Source organism: Diospyros lotus, chromosome 4 (assembly GCF_014633365.1).
Source record: "Diospyros lotus cultivar Yz01 chromosome 4, ASM1463336v1, whole genome shotgun sequence".
Lineage (NCBI taxonomy): Eukaryota > Viridiplantae > Streptophyta > Magnoliopsida > Ericales > Ebenaceae > Diospyros > Diospyros lotus.
In genome coordinates, this window is record NC_068341.1 from 3,598,233 (window position 1) to 3,622,633 (window position 24,401).

Consider the following 24,401-nt stretch of genomic DNA (forward strand, 5'->3'; position numbering starts at 1 on the left):
AATAACTTATAATAGTTTATAAGTTATCAAACTGCTTTGCCAAACGAGCCCGCTGGTATCCCTTCGAGATTTAGCCCCAATCCTTTGCATAGAATAAAATGGATAAGAGAGCTTGCATGAAAAATACTTTCTGGAACAAATAATAAACTCAACAGGTGCATTGGTTTAATATAAATTACCCTGCGGGGTTTATGTGGACGAGCTGTTTAATTTTAATATATACTCTCTGGTATTTCTTTTTTTGTGCTCAATAGTTTTGGTGATGAGAACTGAAAAAAGTTGTTTGATTACAAGCCTTTTGTTTTGAACAAATTTTTAGAAAAAATGGACTCAACAAAAAAGTTTTTTTTTTTTAAATAATATTTGAAATTTTATTTTTAATTGTGTTATTCTTCATTAAAAGTTTCTTGAGAGTGTAAGTATCTTAGGTGAATTTCACATTCGCCATGCAAAGGGAGGGAACTGGGCATATAAGTATGGAGGGTGTTCTACATAGTGACACGCGTTTAGGGATTAAATCCTAAAGCGATAAAATTGGGGATTGGTTGCGACTTGAATCGGGCAATACGTCGCTATGTGGACCCCAACCGTTACAGTAATGGTATTAGAGTTGACCCCCGAGTCTTTGAGTGCGATGGTGAGACAAATTTTAACTAGGACGCTGAGTCCCTAAGAGGGGTGCATGTAAGCACTTTAGACGAATCACACATCGGCCATGCAAAGGGAGAGAAACTGGGCATATAAGTACAGAGAGTGTTCTACATAGTGATGCGTGTTTTGAGATTAAATTGCAGAGCGATAAAATTGGGAATTGATTGCGACTTGAATCAGACAATACGTTGTTATGTGAACCTCAACCGTTACACAAAGAGAGAGAGAGAGAGAGATTAATGCTCATTCCAATGCATTTCCAACACGAACATACCTTCTATAATGGAACGAAGAAAACACAAAAGAAATGGTTGGAAATCCCTACCTGTGCCCACTGAAACTGTAGACCAGCTTGATAAAAAAAAAAAAAAAAACAAAATCTAATTGCTGTATCATTACAATAACAAAGGTTCATTGCTCTTCTAACACGAAAATACTAGAGCAGTTCATGGCTTCTGACGACCTCCCCGACAGGACCAGCCACAGATATTGACAGAAAAAAGAGGCTCATGGGGAGCTGCTTATTGAAATTAGATTAGATCTAATTCAAAAGTTCCTCCAAACTACAGATTGGGCAGTAGTCCCCTACCAACAAATTCAAGTGATCTTGTTCACATAGTACAATAAGCATTTCACAGGACTGAATACTGATTACTTGAACCTAATTTAGTTAGGAAGATTCATGCTGTTACCATCTCGGTTAGTTGGAGGTCTGAAACAACCGCAAAGACGGCCTTTTTTCCTTTTTGGGCTACTTCTTCTGCCACTGGAAATAAAGTCCCTAAAGATGATGCTTGTTCTACTCCTTGTAAATCGGTTTTTCCCTTTGCTTTTCTTCTCATCCTCCAGTTTCAACAAGATATATTGGATCTTCTGAACCTCCAACTGCAATCGTCCAATCTTCTCGGACCCTTTTCGTGCCTCTTCTGAAACTCTCTTCCTCTGCATGCTCTGGACGGCCTCTGACTCTGCAGTAGCCTTTCCAGCTGAATGGAATGGCGACTCTTCACTGTTTTTTATCAGTTGTCCATTTACCTCAACCAGCTGCGCAATGGTTTCTTCAACTTCTTGCAACTGTTCATTCACTGTCTCAAAATCAACATTCTTTGACTTTTTCCTCATCTTGCCTGTCTCCAATCTCTTCCTCAGGTCTTCCACTGTTGTCTTAAGGCTCTTCAACTTCTGAGCATCAGAATCAAGTCTCTCCAAGATCTTTCTCTTGTTCGGCTCTGAATTTGGTTTGGTAATGCTCGTGGATACCTCTAACTTGTCAACAGATAACTCTTTTTCCACTTGTAAATCTGAAGGCAGATCTTGACTATCCTCCTCCACATGCTCAAATTGGTCGCACACAATGTCCTCCTCTGATGGTTCATGAGCCTGCCCTTTGAATGTTAGGGCAAGGTTGCAATCATCCTCAGCAGTTTCCCATAACTCAAGCATCTGATCATCAGCACCATTATTTCTTCTCTGGTTTATTCCATATGATGAACCATCTGAAATGTGATCGAGTGGAATATCTTTCATTAAGATCCCATTCCTCATTTCAGAAATTTCAGGTTTTGTTCTCTGCAACTTGAGTTTATCACTGGGTTCATCCCGTAAGTCCATCCCTCCCATTAGTTTGTTGTTTTCTAGATTGAAGCTCCAGTTAGATTTCAACTCTTCAATCTCTTTCAGGGCCGCTTCAAGCTTGATTTTGGTGTCTAAGCTCTCCTGCGCGGCCGGCCTTCTCATCTCTTCTGTTACTACCTTTTCAACAGCTTTAATCCTGTTCTGTAAGTTCTGCAATTCTGGAATTCCATTTGGTATCACAGACTTGCCATCTTCCATCAAGTCTCGACAGTTTTTCTCATTGGGAGGAGTAGGCAATCCAACGTCCTGGAAATGTTTGAGAAAAAAGGATGATCAAGTTTGAATCAAATACTTTTATCTGTTACAAGTACAGCATTGAATTCTCTCTCTAATAATAGCAAAAAGAGAGAAGAAAAAAAATACAACATTGAACTAGCACACATAAATAGAAGTGGGTCAGAATTTGCAAGGTATGCACAGCTTTTTTGACTGCTAATAATTCTTAAAGGAAGTTCAATAGCAATGGGGATGTACACAGAAGCTAAAATAAAACGTAATAACGTGATTTCTATCTCCCCCAGATTTCATTACAAGGTCATTACTTAATCGGAATCAATCACCAAAGTGTACTAAGAAAAGGAATTTGCATCATTGATGCAAACCTTTTAAAAGATATAAATGTTACAAAATACTATTAATAGATATGCTTAGTTAGTAGACACTAACGCACCTTATCTTCATTATCGACTCAGTAAAGTTCCCAAGATTAAAAGAAATACATGTTTATTGCACTCTAGGCTGATAAGAGAGTTTGTGCAAGTTCATTCAGGATTCAAAGTACTTTCTATAATCAATGTAAAGAGAAACAACATTACCTTCAGTTCCTGTTTGTCAGTGGCGTTAAGCTCTCGTTGATAGAGAATATTGTGCTCAAGTGATGTTATGTTATTGCTCAGTGACTCCACAACAGGAGCATATGCAAATAATTGATCCTTAAGGACTGATATTTCTGTCTCCAAGAAGCCAACTCTTTGTTTCATCTGTTCAATCTCAGCTGTTTTAGAAGCAGTTTCTTTTTCAAGAGTTTCACATACTCCATTAAGCTCATGAACCTTATTTTCAAACAGAACTTCACGGATGGTGGAGATTTGAAGATCGAAATGGAATGTTGCAGCCTCAGCCTCCCAGATTTCAAACTCATTGCTTATTTCTTGCAGCTCTGAGTTCAAATTCTCTTCTCTGATCCTGCGTTCTTCAATTTCTTCAAGTAATACCCCCAGCTCAGACTCAAAGTTTCCATTTGTTTCACGAAGGCATTCAATTTCCTTCTTCTGGGTTGTATTTTCCTCAGATAGTTTGAGAATGTGCTTCTTGAAGTTCTCATTTGTGGATATTGATTCTTCATGCTGCCTCTTCATTCCATCCACAGTTATGCACAATTCTGAATATAAGTCCTCTGTAGCTTTAAGCTTCTGTTCTGCTTCTGAGAGCTCTCTTTCCTTCTGATACAAGGAATTCTTTCCAGTTGAAATTTCCTGTCCCAATTGTTTACTGAAATCTCTGACATCATGTAACTCTTCCTCTAATTTCTTCACTGAATCCTTGAGAAGTAAATTTTCTGCTTCTTTTATTTCCAACTTCCCTTTCAAGACACCAAGCTCCTTTTGAAGGTCATTGTTGACACTGTGAAGATTGTGCAAATCATCAGAAAGTAATTTTAGTTCCAGAGTTTTTTCAGTCCCAAGGTTCTTAAAAATTGTAGACAGGCTATCAAGAGCTAATGTTTCCAGAAGGATAGAACTGTTTTCCTCTTCTGTTATGCAGTTTTTCTCCTGCAGCTCTCCAAGATGTTTCAGCAAGGACCTATTTTCTTCAAGCATTTGAGAATGTTCATACTGTAAGCTAAGGTACTCCCTCTCCACATCTCCCTGCAGAACAGACATCTTTTCTATTTCAGACCTAAGTACATTTGCCTGTTGCTCTCCCATGTTCACTTCTGATTTCAACTTCCTGTTCATCTCTAGAAGTTTCTGCTTCTCATTCTGAGCCATAACAATCTGTTCGGTCATGTTCTCGAACTCCTGCTCTAGGATTTTATTCTCTGACTCAATTTCCACGCCCTCTAATCTCAATTGCCTGATCAGAGTCAAAAGAACAGAGTTCTCCACCAACAATAGCTGCTTGTCATCCTCATAACTCGAGAGAGAGTATTTCATATCTTCAATATTCTGTATAACCTGGTGCACAAATACCTGCTCATTTGAAATCTTACAATCTGGTTCATTTACTGCAGCAACACCAAGGGCCTTGAACACTTGATATATACCTATCCTCAGTTTTTCAATTTCATCTAACAAGAACTCTGCTTCCACCTGTTGCTCAAGATTTTCACTCTCCAACTCTGAAATCAGGTTCTCTGACAATTTTGATGCCTCAACATGTTTCTGATACTCAATTAATAGAGCGTAATTCTTTTGTTCCATATCCTGTATGAATTTCTGTAAGATAAAGATCTCGAACTGGGCATTTACAGCTTTATCAAGTTCTCCTTCAAATTCTTTTGTCCTCCACCTAGTTTCTTCTTGCAAGAGCTGGATCTGGTTTGCCAGACAAGTCAATCGGGACTCACTTGACAATGTAAAATTTGCCCTCTCTTGCTTCTCTATATCTAGAGAAACCTTTAGTTCTTTTACCTGAGATAATGTGAATTCTTTCTCCTTCTCTAGGCCAGTATGCTTTTGTTCCAATTCTGTAAATTTATTTTCCAGGTTTTTAAGTCTCTTCTCAACATTGTCCAATTGAACAACCAGAGTGCCTCTTTCAGAGAGAAGACTGGCCTTGTCATTGGTCAGTATCTGGCATAGCTCCTCTAAGCTCTTTGATTTTGCCCTCAGACCTTCCAGTTCAATATTTGCACCAGAAAGGGAATTCTCAAGAACAGTGTTTCTCTCCAGGAGCTTCTGCATATTTTCTGTAATAATTTGTAACTGAGATAGGATGGTAGCTTTTTCAGTGACAAGAGCAGATTTTTCTCCAAGGAGCAACTGGCAAGATTCTTGCAATTCCTTGACCTTCTCTCGTGAGCCTTCCAACTCACAACTCAAAACCGACAGAGAACTCTGGAGAACAGCATTCTTATCTGAAAGTTGATCCATTTTATCCATTTTTTTCAAAAAAGCTTCTTTCTCATCTCTTCTCTCCTCACAGATGCCCCTCAGGTTTAGGTTCTCATCCTGCAAACTTTTTACGATTAGCCCAATGCAATCTGGGTTCAAACCTACTGACTCCACTTGTTCCATTAAAGCCTGATATCTCTTGCTCAAGCCCCTGATGTCCTCCTTCAGATGGTAAATCTCTTGCTGGAGGGAATCAGTTTGTCCCATTTGTAGCCCAAACTCCACCTCAAGTTTCTCTTTTATCTCCCTCAATCTAAGAATTTCACTTTGCAGATTCTCCATTGAAAGGATGGACGATGAATTCTGTTCATTCAGGATCCAATTTTCATCCTTAACCTGCTGAAGTTCTTCCTCCAAACCATGTTTGCATGTTTCCAGGTCCTTCAGCATTAGAAACCCATTTTTAAGCTCCAAGGCTAGAGCTTTCTGCTCCTCTTGAGATTGAGAATGCAAATTCTGCAAGGTATGCAGAGAGGCTTCAACTTGAATGAAACAGGAATGCTCATCATCTAAAGAGGCCTGAAGTTTCTCCAACTCCTCATGCTTTTTGGAAAGTTCTAGATCTTTCATTGCAATTTTCCTTGCTAGGTTATCTGCTTCTAACAGCAGAGATTGATTTGATGTCTCTAACAGAACACATTTTTCTTCAGTATCCTTCAGTTTTGCAGTTTCAGTCAGAACCACACTGTTAAGGCATCTGATTTCCTCTTGGGCACAAGAGAGATCACTCTCCAGCTTAGATATTTTCTCCAAGCAATTCTTATACTGACGAGCTGCAGCTTCTTTCTCATAATTTAATTCAGCAAGATCTTTTCTCAGTTTTGTAACTTCAGTTTCAGCTACAGCAGCTCTCTCGGTAAGTAGCCTGGCTTCCTCCTGGGCAAGCAAGAGCTTTTTCTCCAACTCAGATATTCCCTCTAGATATTGTTTGTACTGGAGAAAACCAGCCTCATTTTCAGTCTGCAATCGAGAAAGTTCTTTTTCAAGATACTCAGCTTCAGTTTCAGCTCTAATAGCTCGCTCATTAAGTCCTTGTGCATTCTTTTGAGCTTGAGAAATGATAGCCTCCAAATGAGATGTCCTTTCCAGAAACTCCTTCTGTTTGTAGAAACCAGCATCCCTTTCAGCTTCTAACTTGACAAGGGCTTCTTTCAGTGTCTGAACTTCAGCTGCAGCTTTACTTGCTTCTTCATGAAGTCCCCTGGAATTCATTTGTGCATGATCAAGTTCTCCCTCCAGATTGGACACCTTTTCCATACTCTGCTGGTATTGAAGAAGTACAGCCTCCTTTTCAGCATGCAGATCAGAAAGGACTTTCTTTAAGTTTTCAATTTCAGTTTCTGCTCTACCTGCACGCTCAGACTCCTGAAGGACCTTTGTTTTAAGGTTCTGATTCTCATCTGATAACTGCAAGACCTCATCATTCAAAGTTTTCCCTTTCTCTTCCTTCACAAGTTTCAGGTTGTGTCTTGTTGTTCCCTCAGCAAGCTTTGAGTTTTCTATTGCCCCGAACATCTCATGAAGCTGTTTCAAACCCTTTTTGCTGATGGCAACATCAGATGCAGAAAACCCCAATCCGTCCTTACGCAAATCATCTGGGTCAAGGAATGCATGAATTGGATGTGACATTTCTGGTGTGCGTGGATCATGCTCACTTGCTGAGGATCCAGAAGGTGAATCATCTGGCATTACAAAGGGAACTTGGTTGGGAAATGCTTCGGCCATAGTTCGATGGGCCTGTCGGAGCTCTCCTGTTGCATGATCGTACCTTTCTGCCAAGGCACGGTAAGCTCGGTAGAACTCTTCTACCAATTTCATGAGTTCAGGCCTTTTTTTGTAGTACATCTCTGCCCTTCTTGCAAAGGAATCTGCATCTTCTTCAATGAGCTTGATCATTGCTTTAACTTTGGCGTCCATATCTGTTTGGAACAAAACAGCCATTGGTAAGTATTATTCAACAGACAGGGTCTGGAATGGGCATTTGAATGAATTTTTAAGGATAAAAATGATTTTCTCTATATTGGAAGAGATAGCATGTAGGCTAAAATACAATATAAAACAGGCTGGAGCCAATTATCTATAACACTGCAACTTTAACACTTAAAAACTTATGATAGATGGTTCAGATGCCATGGGGACTGTCTTTCCTAGAATGCATATCAATCAATGCAAGCATCATACAAAAAAGACATGTAAATAAAGTCCAGTGGCTATAAAAAAACATAAATAGAAAGGTGATTGAAAAGCAACTAAACCCATACTAGATTTATAAGAAATGAAATGAAAGAGAAGCAGCAAGCTACTAAAATTGTTGGAGAGAGAGAGTCATCGAATTGATTTCAACTTGGAACAAGGTAGCAAAGAAACTAATAAGGATCGATTCAACTACTAGTGCTTCAGAGCCTACAACAAGATTCTAAAGGGTTTTGTTATGATATACCCATTGATAAAAAGATATACATCAAAGTTACTTTTTTGTTTCTCTGCCATACAACGTACTTCTTCTCCTATCATATTTCTTGAGCAACCTTCATTGTAAGACATTTTTTCTCCCATGAAAAGATCACTTGTAAGCATGTGCTTTGATCTTAGAGGCACTGTTGTCCATTGGAACCTTCACGCTGCAAGCCAATCCCATATTCTGATTAGTGTGTTCAATTCTACTTGCAAACTTTTTCTCCTAATCCCATATTTTACCTCAATTACTGTTTATGAAATAGGCGATCTTAAACTAAAAGATATTTTAACCTTTAGGATTTTGGTCTTCAAAATAATCTTATCAAAATCAATTGCAATAGGAAAAAAATATTATAAATATCAGATCAGTTAGCATGCACAAAAGCAAAAGTATCTTCTCAAAGTTCAAGGAAATAAATCCACATGGAATATTCTTACAGGCATATACCTGCAGAAAACTTGTTACTAACCACTGACCAGATTACCCCCCCGAGGAAATCATACCACCATTTATTGATGAAGTTTATTTCATGCAACACTAATAGCTTTCCTTGAGGAAGAGACAACAGATCTAAATGACCATCAAGAAATTCCCATCTCTGGGCTTTTCCGTTCAGTCAATATCGATCCAATGGCGTTAGAGGTCCCACAACCATACTTTCGTGATTTTTTTGAGTCAATAAACAACACAAAGGAAAAGGAAAACATGAAAATGGTAAACTGTAACCAAAACGATCGTCATTAAAAATCAGAGATGAATAGTAATCAAGTGAAAAATCAAGACCTGTAAGATTTTCTTGAAGCCATTTCGAGTTCTTTGGGCTAATATGACTGTCCCACCACCAAGAATACAAGCGCCTGGACTCGGAATGCATCAAGCTCGCCATGATTCCGGAAATGAAGAAAAATATCACTGGTTTTGACCTCGAGAACTCCTGGTCCTTATACCAGTAATAAAAGCCCAGGCAATGGATCCGGGCCAGTATAAAAAAATCAGTACTTTCTACAGCCGAACCAAATTAGAGAGGCTTTGAGGCTCTGTATCTGTCACTCTTCTTGCCTAGCCACCAGGATCACAAGAAAACATTAAGGTTAAGGAAATGCTAGAAAGGTTTTCTTCCCAATTACTAAGAGTCTATATCAACTAAAAGAAACTATGAAGAAAAGATTCTGAACTGATACATCATTCTGCTCTACAGAACCCAAGACAGCTCCTTCTTCAATACCCTTCAAACCTGTATATCAGACAAACAGATTCAATAGAAGAAAATTTGACAATACAATGTCTCAACATGAGAGAGAAGGCAGAAGAAACATCAAATTCTTTTGTGTTTCACGGGTTCACAAATCATTAAGATAACATGAGACAATAGCACAAACATCTGGAATGCATACCTTGATCTCCTCGATCCTAGAAAAATACAGCATGAAAACTACCCAATCAACAAGACCTACAACAAAGATAACCACAAAGGTCGAAACTTGAAATGATCCGTTGAGAAGGGACCCAGTAAAAAATTGAAATGCAACAGATTAAGATCCAAGCTAATGGGCATCAGAAAACAGCAAAAGAAGATCAAAAACTTACCAAAAACTTAAAAATTGCATTTACCTAAAAAAAACTTAACAAAAAAAAATGAAATCTGAAAACGGGGTTCTCATCATCACCGGTGATAGCGGACCCCCATCTGCGGCACTTCACCCCATTTTCTCTCTCTAACCCAGAAACATCTCTTCTTCCCAAATCCCAACTTCTCTCTCTCCCTCGTAGCTCTTCCTCTGCATCTTATTCTCTGGTTGGTACTGTGTCAGTGTGACAAACTGTAAAAGCAGACAAGCGGTGACCCCACAAAGTGAAAGGGCTATGATTTATTCATCTTATTTTAGGATAGGAAATGTATATTCATTCATATACATCACATACGTACAGATTCACTCCGGTGATTGTAAACAGTATTTATGATATTTAATTAAATAATTGGGATATCATATCCCAAAAAAAAAAAAAACCAGCATGCGTTCTGACGTTACTTTCTCTCTTGCTTAGAACTCTGGCTTAAAATACTGTCCGGAATATCAAATGACCAATACACCCTTGCTTCGTACTCTCGAAAATGTGCTTTCCTGGTTCCCAATATGTCTTTTCCCTTGCACAATTTTGTAAAAACAAATTATTACTGAAAAATATTTAAATTTGTACAAGTAACTAAAAAACAAGCATTATTCTGATTATATTTTTGCACAGAAAATCCGTTTATATGACACTTTCCTTAAATTTTTTTCTCAAATTTTGGACATAGTATCTAAAAATTGGTGATACCATAATTTGCATCTCAATAAATGTTAATGACCTATATCAATGGTGGGATTTGGGTCAATTTATTTGAATCAAAAGGGATGTTCTTTGTTATAATTTACAATTATAGCGAAGAATTGTTATCGGTTGTTTTGATAATTTTTTAATATTTAAGTTAGTTGATAATTAGGAAAGAACATAAATTATACATCTTAAATAGAGTTTAGACCTAACAAAAATAAATAAATAAAGAAAGAGGTTAAATCCTTTAGAAGATAGAGATTTATGTCTTTTATACTTCAAGAATTTTAGTTGATATAGTAATTTGTTACTCGTAATTCTCTTTAAAAGATAATTCTTAATTTCACACAAAACAACTGAGAATATGTTTTATTCTTATTCTTAGTGTTTAGATAAGACCAATGAATTTTATCTTCATTTTTATAGGTGAAGGTATATAATGACTGGAAGCTTACATATTTGGGTTACAAAGGGATACACCAAGCATCAATCTGTACACAATTAACCGCATAAAAAATATTATAGAATATAATGCAACTTGTACCAAATTGGAGGCGTCATAATGTAGGGTTCCTACCTCACAGTAACTTCTTCCATCTTTGCAGTGGTCCAAGAGCTCAGCTTCCATTTAGTATTACAGCTGAGAAAACTTAAGCAAGCCATGACCACTTCAGTACTAGATAGATGTGAAAGAAAATTGCTGCACTGAATAAGCCATTCACTAATTATTGCCCCCATTAAAGACTACAGCTGTTGTCATATATATGCACTAATACCATTTGCACTTAGTATTTTGATTACCATTCATATCATCACAGTGCTTTAAGCTTTGGATTCTCTAATTCAAAAAAAAAAAAAAAAATGAAGGTTGCCCACAAAACTTGGATTTTGATTACAGGTGCAAATTCAAGCAACTAAAGGTGGTATAACAGTCTAACAACCATAGTTTTAAGATGTTTGAGTAATTATCAAGGATTAAGTGGCTGATCTGCTGCTAATGACAATATTACAGTAAACTTGAACTAGTGCAATGCTTAAACAATTGCTAGTTGGTGGCTGTACAAAGAGGAAAATGGAGATATGGGAAGATTGGTAGTTGAGTTTTGGAAGGTAGTGGTGGGGGGGTACGGTGTTTGGACTGCTGCACTGCCTTTTTTATGTTTTGTTGTGTCATTGCTACAACATATTAATCAATCATATGATTCTTTCCAAAGCCTTCCATTGCGGGTCGGTCTGCATGCATTATGCAGATTAAATTATTATTGCAAATTAATTTTAATTAAAAAAATTAAGAGTGCTGTATACTGTATACACTACTGAAAATAAAATATTAATAAGGATGGCTGGTAAATGCGATTATGCAAAGTAGAATTATTTCAAGAACCCTTCAGAATTGTGGCTCCAATCTGCATATATATATGTGACAATGATTGAATAATTGATGATGGTTGAAACATAATATGTGTAATAAAACCAGCTGCTAGCTAGGTGGTTGGGTTTGCCTCGTCAATCCTCGTAAAGGGATATCCTATTATATATTTTCATTTCCAAAAATTCTATTTTTTATATATTTTGTGAATAAAAAATATAGTTAAACAGATGTATTAACAGTAGTTTTTGTAATTATAACTGGCTTGAATGGGTTCTTCCAACTCAAAATATTATTCATCAATGAGTCATATCAATATTTTTTTCCTTATAAGTGACAGATTAGAAGAAATTAACTTATAGATACATAGGTTGTCACTAAACTTAAAAAGATATTAAAAAATTATATATTTTTTATTTTACTTTCAAATATACCTAGTTAGTCTTATATCTTATTTTGCTTTTGTTGATAACATCATTGATCATTTCAGTTAGAACTGATGAACTATATGACGTGATCTCACTCAAATATTAACAAGATTAAGAATTAAATCAACAATCTTAAAGTTGAGAAGACTCTCTTTCATGCTACTATTAAGTCATTATTATCGTAAGTTTTGTACAAGAGTAATTTTTTTTTAGAAAATAGCATCTTTTGGCGACATGCTTGTTCCGCCAGCCACGTGGGTGGATTGGCTTGGTCAAGTCCCCCCAGAGCATTGCAAAAATGACTCATCATGAGGGCTGTCCCAAGGTTGTACCTTTCCCATTGTCTGCATCTGCCCAGTTTAGATACAGATCATGGAGTGGCTTTCAAACTTGCACATTTCAATTAATTCGCTTTAACCAGACACCATGGACATGAGAATCTCATCAGACTCACATAATTGTAACATATATGTATTTTCATATTATTATAAGTTATAATTCGGATGAATTCTTTTTACAGGAGAGAGTATTGAAGCAAGTAAACCCTGTTTGCTGCCAACAACTCCGAAGACAATGAAAAACTAACTGTAAAAGCAGTTCTTGTTAGTGCCAAATACATCCAAATCAAGAGAAAGTTGATCAACTTTTGTTAAGCATGACCCATTGATGGTATGCCTTTGAATCCAAGTTAAAGTTAAATATATATAGTGTGTGTGTGTGTGGGTGAGTGGGTGTGTACACTGTGTTCTGTGGGGTAGAGCATCTACCCACCCAGTAGGGAAAGTAAAGGGAATCACATTACAGATTTTTTTTGGCATCTATTGCTACAAACGAGTCTTTTGGCATCAAAATCAAACCATGAAACACAATGCACTGCTGTGAACTGTTTTAACTCCTTTGACTGTCACAAACACGTACAGGAAACTTCAAACCCTGAGCTGATTGATCCAAAACTATGGTTCTTATCAGAAAAATGTTAAGTGAATATTTATCTAATACGTCTTCGATTAACTATCGATGTAAAATTGGATCGCATCGCGAATTGATGTCACCCAAGCAACATGGGTTAAAAGTACTGCATGTGTTCTCTTTTTATCTTCTTTTCATTGTAAGTAGTACTCAATCCTGATGTCACCCCCAACTCAGATGGTCCATTCTTTTGGCAAACGCTAGCTGGCCTCACCGACAGATCTCTCTCTCTCTCTCTACAATTATTGGGTGTTAAAAAGGAGTGGATGGAGATATAAATCTGAGTGGTTCTTCTGCTCGGGAAAATGATACAGAAATTTTGTACAGTATTTATATGAAATGGCGCAAATTAGTAATGATCATGGAGGGAAACAGATTTAAATGGTCAAAATTAATATTATTGTCACGTTATCTTACATAATATCTTCATATAAAAAATCTGTGAAAACATCATTAAGACCAGTGTCTACCAGCCTTTAATCTCCCTCAAAAAGGCCAACACCCTCCCGCCAACTACCACCAGACCAGGCAAAAGTCTTAAAGAGGTACATCAAATCTAAAAGCAATTGATGGCATGGGACCTTGAAGAAAAGATGAGAGATCCATATGAATGGAGATTTTGTTTCATAGTGCAGTAGTAGCAAAGCTGTAGGCACTACACATATAGGTTCAGCCAAAAAAACCCAAAAAAATAAACGAAAGTTGATGGACTTGCCAAATAATTGTGCTGGTTTCTGTGCAAGCAAGTGAAAGAAGCATGAGGGAAAATTGGACCACAGATGTTTGTAACACAAAGGGTCATGGGTCCACATATTCATGCCCATGTGCAGCTAATGCAACTTCTGTTGTTTCTCATGGATCTACACTTCTTTCCTTTTTTGATTTCTATTTCCAAGTTTAGATTGTCAAACCAGTTAAAATCCAATTAATCCAAAATTTAAACATGAAAAGCAAATATATATAACCCTTTTTTTTCCTGAAAAGCAACTGCAGATTCACAGATCAAGAGACGGGGTACAGTAAATATTTGTAATTGGGCAAAGGGAAATAAAAGAAAAAATGTACAATATCAATCCCAAAATATGCATATTGATCTCAAAATTTTTTGGGAGAATATTAAATTCAATAATTTTACACTACTCAGAAAGCTATTCATTATGAGACTGGCAACGCTATAATACAAGGACATGGGGGCAAGCTCCACTGAGATATGACTAAACAACATAACTACATTGAACACACAAGGCATTTTGTTTCATGTTTACCAGAAACTAAAACATTTAATGCTTGGGGGTGAGAGAAGGAAATGAAGGAATAGACTGCAGTATTAGCTTCCGGCTGCTCCTCCGGGCTGGCGACAAGAAGTCACCATGAGGAGGAGACACCCTCTTGCTGTTTGGTGAAGCAGATTTGATGCCGCTGACGGGAGAACAGTTCCCTCGGAGAATATCCGGCATTTCATCTTCTTGAACAGATTCGATTTGTTTCTCAAACTGTGGCTGAGGCTGCAGTAAGTTTGGCTTTCCAAACCTTTGACTGCCATAAAACCCAGAAGAGGATCCAATGGAGAGAAACGAAGATCGCGGGGGCTTGCTCTTGGACGAAAATGGGAGCTGGACAGATGCTCTGACACCAAAAGAAAAATCAGAAAAAGTAATTATACAAGTTAATTGATATTAGAATTAAAGGATTGCTGGCTTGTAAATACCTTGCACACCGTAAAGGAGTTGCTGTAGGATCGGTATTCTGCTCACTGATTGGGACTAAATTTTTCTGCAAAGTTTTGTCCATGACACTCCTTTCACTTGTTTCTGTTTCTTCTTCTTCCAAGTCAGCATCAGCTCCTGTTGAAGTAGATCCTATTTTCAAAAAAAATAAAAAAAAAAGAACATTTCAAACCACCAACAATCGTTCATGCTTGCCAATGGGGAACATAAGGGAGAAAGGAACGCGATGGAAGTAGGAAGAAATACGGATTTTGGCACAGAAAAAACTTAAAGAGGGATTGGAGTGTCAAGAAGCATTAAAAATTTTCTTTCAAGGGAAGCTCACCATCCTTTCTGCCAAATGCATTTTTGCACCCTTCACATCTGCAGTTAATGGAGCATCCAACACCACCCTTTCAAAGGAAACCATCATTTTCAAATCAAATTATGAATATTGGCAAGAAAACTATAGACACAAAGGACAATAAAATTAGACACAAAGCACAAAAATAAAAAAATAAACAAACCTGATAGCATTCACAGTATTTCTTTAAGCACCCAGATTTCTTGCAATTGCATCCTCTTTTATGTCTTGCAGAAGCTGGAGTTTTGCTGTTTTCATCCTGATAGAGTAACGACACTTTAATGATATATAGCAAAAACCACAATGTAAATAAAATGCAACACAAGATAAGCTTTCAGACCCCCATCTCTGGTAGCGAATCGGAGCTTCTAATCACTTTAGGAGCAAATGCAAGTGGGTTGCGAGATTCAATCTGCTTGCGAGTTGCAAGTACGGTGTCTTCATGAATAGGCTTGTTGAAACAATCTTGACACGAACAAGGCTCCACACAGTAAACACCAGCAGCAAAGCATTCACAATACCTGCATTAGAAAGTTTAGCAAGTAAATCTTAAGCATGACTTTGCTATTTAATACAAGTTATATTTTAATTCTACATGGACGAGGTGGAGAGTTTTATTTAATTTTCCAAACTGGATTGACTCTTTCAATAATCAAGTTTTAAGTTGTACATGTTCGCTTTCAGATATTTTGGGGTAAAATTACATTGCATTGATCGGTTCAAGCTAGATAAAACTTCTCGTTTTTACGACTTATAACTTCGCCAAACTAAAACCATCCTATGGCCTCTGTACATACACATTTGAGAAATTCTGGATCCAAACGCTTACAGTGCAGATTAGCATCAAGTTCAGGATCTAAGAGCTTGCTGTAGAAATCATAGCCAAGCATCATCTTTATTTCATTATATTTAAGATGCAGCTAGGTTTTGAGATTGAATGACTGAGAAATGTGGTGGGAAATGTGTAATTTGCAATTCTGTGTACATCTCTGCATGCTTCTGAAGGCTTGTGACAAATATAACTGTCGATTCTACCAGGGATTATGCTATCCATGGAGTGGGAGCAGAAAATTTGTGACGAATGCAACTATGGATCCTACGAGGGACTGATTTGTGAAGTGGGAAATTCTGATGCCTACTACACAAACAGTGTAAGCAGTAGGAGACAAAGACATGGTTGGGTATCCAAAATTTTCAATTTAGGGAGTGCCAAAACAGATCTATTCTATGAACATAAAAGTTATTTGTCCCAAAAAAAAAGTGCTGTACAATTTATAATCAACTTCTAAAAATTTCATAGCTCACTATTTGAGGGGACAACAAAGTGTTACTTTGTGCTACTAGACAAGACGAACCATGTCATGGCAACACATAAAAATTAAGGCAAACTTACAGTTTCAAGCATTTTGATTTCTTGCAGTTACACCGCTTACATCCCTCACTCTCTGCACCATTCTCGGCCCTACGCCTGTAATCAAACTTTTGTCATAATACTGAAAAATTGAAGCAAATAAAAGGAAAACATCATGCAATAACAATCTAAAATAATAACTATAATGAGTAAACTGCACATGCCTCTTCTTTTTTGGACTACTTTGACTAAACTCTTCGCTAGCAATGTATCCAGGTGCCTGAGAAGCATCTTCTGCAACCTGAACACCACTTTCAGCGGGACCCCGGTTTCTTTCAGAGGAGGTCACTGCCAAAGAATTATTTGGGGGCTCTTGACCAGTAGACAGAGAACGAAAAGAGGCACTGGAGGTAGGATCATCTATCAACTGCCTTCCGGAACCCAAAGGTTCATTGCAAACAGTACTGCATTCTTTTGAAGTTCTTGCAAGAGCATTCAAGTGCAAACCAATTCCAGGTAGAATGTAGCGTGAAGAATCATTGCCAGGCTTTATAGGAACCAGCTGCTTGTCATTACACTCACTGTTAACATTGGATTGTGATGCAATGGAAGAAGCAGAGCTTGAACCATCATCTACATGTTTTCTGCGAGCTCCCACCATCTCAAAAACCAGACACCGCCTTCTCATCCCACGATGTAAATTAGAAACAGGCTGCACATAAAACATTCAAAACCATGTTATATGTTAATCACAAGTTTGGAAGAAATAGATCCCTCTCACGTACACAAATAGTAAACAAGAATAAGATGACAAGTTGAAAGCAGTAAAAACCATAACTTATTTCTCAAAGCTCTTGAATTCAAAACCATAACTTATTGCTCAAAGCTCTAGAATGTAGCATAGGTGTGAGTGATGACAATCACTACACTAACCCATCTTGCATCTTGGTGGCAAGTTTGTGAGGACAACTTGTTAGACACATAATAAAATAATGAATCACTGTTTGAAGTGACCAAAATAAGAGAAAAGTTTAAACTAACACCCTCTCTAATGCTATGTTACAGGGAATGGTGAAGAACCCTTGTTGAACACTTGACACTCAAAATAGGACAAGAATTACATGTATGACATGGTTTACTTGGATATGTGCTCAATAATCATGTTAAAATAAGAAAAATAGTTACTATGAAACTATATATTACTCATTCAATGCATGAAAAGTTATATGCTAGTTTATAAATACAATTTAAATTAGAGCAGAAGAGTCCAATGCTAGGACATTACCTGCATCTTACTCCCATACCTGAATATTCGTTACATGACCAAAGTATTCAACCAATCACAGGATTTTCTTGAGAGCATAAGCAGGTAATTGTTTTCCAAGAGAAAATGCATGATCAATGATATATTAACATCAGACCCATACCTAGGTTTTCTCCTGCTAAAAGCTAACAATGACACCATATAGTTCTGTTCCCCATGAATTAAAATACCCAGAACTTTAAGATTGAGAGCCCTATTTACTCAAAGTGGCTGTTTTTAATGTGAAACAGCATTTCATGCCTAATAGGCAGCTCTCTGAGCAGTGCCCTTACTAGAAGTAACAATGTATATAATCCTTAGAAGAATGAGAATATTAGGTGCTCATTGGATTAGATTGACATCCCAGCAACAGCATTGACAAATGGTAAGGATCTGTTGTTAGCAAATAGAGTGCAGCATCTCACCTCATTATCAATTTGTTCACTTGGCTCCCCCGTCACATGTTTATTTACAGAAGTACCAGCAAGGATGTGTCCAGTTGCTTCATTCTCCTTCGTATTATTTTCTCCAACTAAGGAAGAAGGATTTCCTGTCTCATGTTGTTCAATCCCAATTGAACCAACAACTTGCACCTTTGGTAAATTATTAGTTTGATCATGAGCCATTTCTGATGCAAGAGAAGTACACGCGCTTGCCTTAGTATCCAAAGATTTCTGGAAAGAACCCTGGAAAGCATCTGGCTCGTTGGGTGAATTGAATATTAACAAGTCGGTAGTATCCGAAATCATGCTCTCCCAATCACATCCTGGCCCATCTGCATTTTGCTCAGTTTTTCTTGTCCCCTCCGCATGCTCTCTACTTCCTACATAACATGTTTCGGAAACCTCTTGTACAAACTGAACAACTGATGTTGACGTACCAGCAAAATCAGGCACACATTTGTTTCCACTGCCATGGCAATGTATTGTGCTACAGTCGGGGCTACCACAATCATAGTTCAGATTTTGCGACACCTCGACTGCAAGTTTTGTACATTCATATGTTTGTTCAGCAGAAGCTTCACCTATGAAACTTGCTGGATCAAAATTTTCCTGTTCCTCATCAGAGTTATGAGTGGGGTCGGTAACCCCTTCACTGGTGCCAACTTTCTTCCCATTCTTGGAAGAAAGCTCCGGTTTTGACAAATCTAATGAGGGATGCCTGAAATGAAACCTTAACCATTAACGAACAATCATAAAAAGGCAGAAAGCTAAAGTAATTTGGCTAATTTTGTACAAATTACCTTCTTAAAAATTTCGATTCCTTGACAGAATTGACATGTGGTGAAGTAAAAACTGATGGAAGGGATGCAAAACCAAACGAATTGAAAGTCTGGCTAATACGTAAAGACTTGACAGTCTTGATAGGAGAAAGATTGTTGATATAGTTGAAGACAGGAGAATCCTGCAAATAGCCCAAAAAAATTAATTTCCTTCAGCATCCAAGAATAAGGTGTGAAATAAGAAAAGAATAAATAAAAGAAATCTGTTAATAAGAATCAAACATGTAATTTTATGTGATAAGAAAATAACTTATGTAAATAAATTGAATAATGCATGCATCTCAGAAATTATTACAGAGTTAAAATTCCACCATTTTTTTGTTCTGCAACAATTCATCTAAAACCAGACAGAGTTTACCTGACTCTGCATAACTGACTAATTTATTAAATCTTGTGCTAGACAGAGCGGAATCCACACCTTGGACTAGTAAACTAAGATCATCTAAAATTCTTGAAAATTTGATGATCTTAAAAGTCCAAATTAATAGGGAATGCTTGATGAAAGAACCAAAAAGCACCAGGCATGAACCTGAAGGGGAGTTTTGACTTGGTTATCTGATTTTTAAAACTAAAACGGAATAAAAAATGAACAGTTTTCATGGGGCATCTTCAGTTTCATGAATCTGAAGTAACTGCAGATTATATTACCCAAATCAACAAACAAAAACCCCCCCAATTAAACTGCCAATATAGGCCTAATCACATAGGATTCTGGCCAAAAATATGCAAACACCACCTAACATCAAATTAACTCCAAAACAAATCATCTTAGAAACATCAGAACCAGCAAGACAAAGCCTCAAGCCTGCAAATCAAAACCCTAATTCACAAAGGTTAAACAACAATGCTTTCAACAAAATGACCCAAGTCTATCACTGAAAACTTCATCTCAAACAAAGTGACCCCGCAAGCCTTTAAATCGAACCCTGATTCACTTATACTCTGTTTAAAATTTGTGGAAGGAAAAGAAAGTAAACGGAGAGTAATTCCCATGTGTCTATTTAGATTAGTGATTAAAAAACCTAATTCCGTGCATGGCCTTAAAATTCATCGAAATAAAACAAAACCAAGTAGAAAAAAGCCAGGGTCTTCAAACCCAAAAAGAAAAAAAGAAAAAAATCCTCGAGCCTTAGAATCAAAACCCTAATTCAGTACAATTAAAACAGAATTCAACAAAATAAGCCAAACAGAGCGGCGAAATTTGCAGAATCCCCAACTAAAGCACAAATCAAGGCCAACCAAAGAGTGCAAGCACGGCGACTCGATTAAGATCGGCAAAGACGCAGATGCTGGCGCAAAACCCGAAAAACCATCACAGCAGCTAGATAGAGCACAAATCAAGATCAATCAAGGGATTACAAGCACAAACCAGTCGGCAGAGATCGGAGAAAAAAAAAAAAAAGACTTTTGGGACCAAGATCAAATCACCTCGAATTTGGAGATGGGAGTCGCGATCCGGCTCCGGTCTGGAGTGTCCATTGCAGGGCCGCCTCCTCTTCCACATCCCTCGGCCCCGGTCTCTCTCTCGACCTTCTCTCCCTCCTCTCCCATCTCTCCCCCTTTTCCTTATGGACCCTCTTTCTCTCTCTAACTCTCTCTGTTATCTATAGTGATGAGATTCAAGAAGGAGCGGGAAAGCAAGGCGAGAGAGAGAGGATTTTCTCGTGCTGAGAGAAAACCCCACCGCCCGACCCTACCACTTTCACCAAATCCTCACTCACACTCACTAGCTTACTCTCACGGGCACAGGCACAGCTGTGAGCTGTTTACAAGCCAAATTTTTATACAGCGAAAAAGAAAAAGATAAAGTAACGGACACTTGGTTTGAGCGGTGCACAACCTTTCTTTAAAAACTCCTCCCCCACTTTTTACCTTATTATTCCTTTTTCCTTCTATTACATTTTTGTCCGCCTTCCTGGCTACAAAATTACTCCCAAGTCCTTACTCATTTTATATATATATTGGAAAGCAAAATAATTTGTTAAAATTTATTGAAATTTACACACGATACCCAAAGTTCTTGAGATTTATAGTTTATACCCGTTGCCCAAAGTAAATGACACTAGGGTAGTAAGATGGCAAGGGCAACATGGGTTGTCCAGGGCTGCCCACTACACTAGATTAAGCAAGGAACTTTGGTATCAGGGACGATTATTATCTGGAAACCCAAGATAATTGATCTCATTAATGCTAATTTATTAGCATTTTTCAATTAATTCATTCATTAAATAAATTGATTTAGTCAATGTGTTGCTTTGTAGTGATAATATTGGACTTAAATTACGTACATTTTTTTTTTCAATTAATCAATAAAATGACTCCGATCTGTTCTTCAGCTATTTGATTCGTACATTGAGAAGGCAGCCAAGTCCTGAGTTAATAATAATATGTTGTTAGGTGGGTAAGAAATGCCAACGATGTCCCCATCAATTGCAATAAATAAAATATTGAACCTATTGAACAACTTTTTTTAATGTAACGTATGACCGTGACCTAATAATATCCCCCACCAGGGCCAAATTCATTTTGGCGCGCAATGGATTTCAAAAGGTGGGTTTTGCTGCGTCGGAGGTCCATCGTAAGAAATTCAACCCCCGATTTACGTCGTTGATTCAACGGGCAACCCTCGTCCTGAAGGACCTGAACTAATGGACAGAAGGTGCAGCATCACTAGTAATGGAGCTCACGTACGTCTTGTTTCTTCCCACTACAAGACGTCAGATTGTTTGTTGGGCCGTTCACGAGGGATTTGAATCCGTCCGCGGGGTGGCCCACAAAGGAACCAAACAGCTCCAGGATGCGACATGTGTATTGTTAGTGTCCATTTTTTTTTTTAGTTAATAGTCTGATTTATTTTTTAATTTTATTTCATTTTGAGAATTATTTTAATTTCATCCTCATAATTTAAAATTGATGTTAATTTTATCATCAATCGGCATGATGTGTGACCCAGTTGACATGATATAATAATATATCTAATAATTAACATATCAATAAAATGACGTCGTTTTGTTTTGTTTTTATTGCAAATCATAAGCAAAACACTTTATTCATATTCTTTCTCAGTTTGTGAACTTAGGAAATCAAGCAAGGAAGAGAAAGAAGCCGACGACTACACATGCGAGGGAAGGCAACGGATGCAATGACAATAATAGCAACGCACAACTTATTATTATTATTATGCTTAATACATATAATGTCTCCTAAATAATTAAAAAGTATGACATTAGTTTTTGATGCGTAAAATGTCAAAATTTAATATTTTAATTATTAAAAATTATAAATTTAAGTTGCTAGCATGACACAACATTATAATGTATATGAACATGCCTATTTTCATAAGCGACACATTATATGGATCATCAGTTAGCAGCATTTAAATAGTCTAATTGGTTTGTTGTACTCATTCAATAATTAAAAAATATATTATTTAAACCTTAATGTACAAAAATGTCAAATTTTCATATCTCAACTATTAAAAATTATTACTTTAAGTTCTACGCAAAATAGATATAAACAAAATAGTGAAAGGTTAATGGATCCAAGTTCAACAACGAAAAATGATGAAATTAGTTCAATTATATTTAGTGATTGAGAATAAAATAAAATAGCATTTTTTAGGTTACTGATTCAAATATTTAGATATTTAGGATTTAATGTTTTTTTTTTATGCTATAGTTAATTTGATATTTTTTCTATCAAGATAAATTTTAATTTAATGTGGTGACTTTTTTATAACACATAACATGTTAAGGTAAGGATTTAGAATAACAATTTTTTAAAATAATATGATTTTTTTATAACAATTTTGTTTACTTTCAGTAAGGTAAATACTTAAAATAATAATTTTTAATAATTAATATATAGAATATTGACCTTTTTGTTTATTAAGAATTAAATATCATATTTTTAAATTATTAAGAAAATATAATAAATTAATTAACCTATTTAAATACCGCCAACTAATCATTTATGTGACGAGTCACTCGTAAAAATAGATGCGTTTATACACATGCTAATATTTCATCACAATAAATACTTAAAATGATATTTTTTAATAGTTAACATATTAAATATTAATATTTATATATTAAAAAGTAAACATTATATTTTTTAATTATTTATGAACCACGTTCATTAAGCCTTAAAAGAATACGCCTGGAAAATTTACATAACTATATTATCATCACAAGTCCGCATGGAGTTTAGGAACAAATCTCTTTAGTCATGGGAACTTTTTTTGACCTCTTGACCTTTCCTTCTTTCTTTCTTTCTTTCTTCACACCCGGTCAAGCAAGCTCTCCCATATCTTGGAAATCAGTGGTCCCTTTATAAAGCCGACGAATTGAGTGTCACGTGACTTGTGCACTCCCCAGCATAATGATAATGCGGTACGTACTTTCCCGCCTCCCCACATTCTCTTTCTCTATCAGCCTCAGCCTCAGCCAAGGCTTCATGAAACCATCATCATTTCATTGGTGTCCTCACCATGCGTGCCTGGCACGTGACACACCCTCTCTCTTTCTTTCTTTCTTTATTAGATTCTAATTTTATCTTCTGTGTTGTATGTCCCCTCCATTCCAATGATGTCCGGTATCTCGTATCTGTATTCTGAGATGAGATGAGATCAGATGGGGGTGGTGTCTTCACGTTTCAACACTTTTTGTTGAAACCCAGATTCCAATTGTTTATTAATAATAAACCAAACCCAGATTAATTAAGCACGGTACGTACGTAGTTGACTCAATGCAACCCTCCAAAGTCCAAACTCTGAGAGAACTTGGGACAAAGAGAAGAAAGTTGTGATAAGCCAAGCTTGCAGGCCGTATGGTGTGGCGTGGCGTGGTGTGGTGTGCTTGGACTTGTAAATTTGATTCCTTTTTTTTCTTCTTTTTAAATGGCTTTGGTGAGACTTAGAGAAATGGGTTTTTATTATTATTATTATTATCGCCTAGCTTGGGTTTCCTCGGAAATAGGGCTACCAAATGATCCAAAAGCATAACAACCAAACCAAATCCGCCATGTATGTTTGTCCAATCTCTCCTCCCTTCCTTTTGTCCAACATGGCCCATGGGATTTCTATTCATCTTTGTAACTTTAATTATTTATTATTTTTAGAGTAAGTTTGATTTTGTTCTAAGTTTTTGGGTATTTCTTTTTATTTGTTTCGTGAATTTTTATTTTTAATCGCATAAAATAGAAACTAAATATTGGATTTAATAATGTTGCCGTTTTGCAAAATTTTAAAGATAACATTTATTAAAAATTTTGTATGCACTATCATAGATTAAATGTGTAATATATTATTTACTGACAAAAAATAATTAGTTGATTGGCGAGCGTTGGATTGATTAAGATAGTGTAACAGATTATATTTATTATATCATAGACCAAAAAAAAAGAAAAAATTAAAAGCCCAAAATAATCTTTTTAAGCTAAAAATGTATAATTTT

At 36.7% G+C, this 24,401-nt stretch overlaps 2 protein-coding genes across 6 annotated transcripts; both read right to left on the reverse strand.

The window, feature by feature from the left end:
• Positions 1–1,023: 1,023 nt before the first annotated feature.
• Positions 1,024–9,721, reverse strand: LOC127799017 (protein NETWORKED 1A-like). Of its 4 annotated transcripts, none has more exons than XM_052332700.1 (6): positions 9,472–9,721; positions 9,255–9,310; positions 9,042–9,094; positions 8,644–8,919; positions 3,102–7,321; positions 1,024–2,532 (listed from the first exon to the last, which is right to left on the reverse strand). In XM_052332700.1, exons 4-6 carry the CDS (start codon positions 8,744–8,746, stop codon positions 1,318–1,320), a joined length of 5,538 nt encoding a protein of 1,845 aa, XP_052188660.1. In that variant the 5' UTR covers positions 8,747–8,919; positions 9,042–9,094; positions 9,255–9,310; positions 9,472–9,721; the 3' UTR covers positions 1,024–1,317. The 4 variants fall into 4 exon arrangements, with proteins under 4 accessions (XP_052188660.1, XP_052188658.1, XP_052188659.1 ...); XM_052332698.1 differs by having other exon boundaries at positions 9,036–9,094; XM_052332699.1 differs by having other exon boundaries at positions 9,448–9,721.
• Positions 9,722–13,973: 4,252 nt separating this feature from the next.
• Positions 13,974–20,708, reverse strand: LOC127800699 (protein tesmin/TSO1-like CXC 2). Of its 2 annotated transcripts, none has more exons than XM_052335464.1 (10): positions 20,377–20,708; positions 18,910–19,070; positions 18,092–18,827; positions 16,588–17,075; positions 16,406–16,480; positions 15,353–15,533; positions 15,176–15,271; positions 14,995–15,061; positions 14,651–14,786; positions 13,974–14,568 (listed from the first exon to the last, which is right to left on the reverse strand). In XM_052335464.1, the coding sequence occupies exons 1-10, from the start codon at positions 20,497–20,499 to the stop codon at positions 14,223–14,225; spliced, it is 2,409 nt and encodes an 802-aa protein (XP_052191424.1). In that variant the 5' UTR covers positions 20,500–20,708; the 3' UTR covers positions 13,974–14,222. The 2 variants fall into 2 exon arrangements, with proteins under 2 accessions (XP_052191424.1, XP_052191423.1); XM_052335463.1 differs by having other exon boundaries at positions 13,975–14,568; positions 14,651–14,801.
• Positions 20,709–24,401: the final 3,693 nt, after the last annotated feature.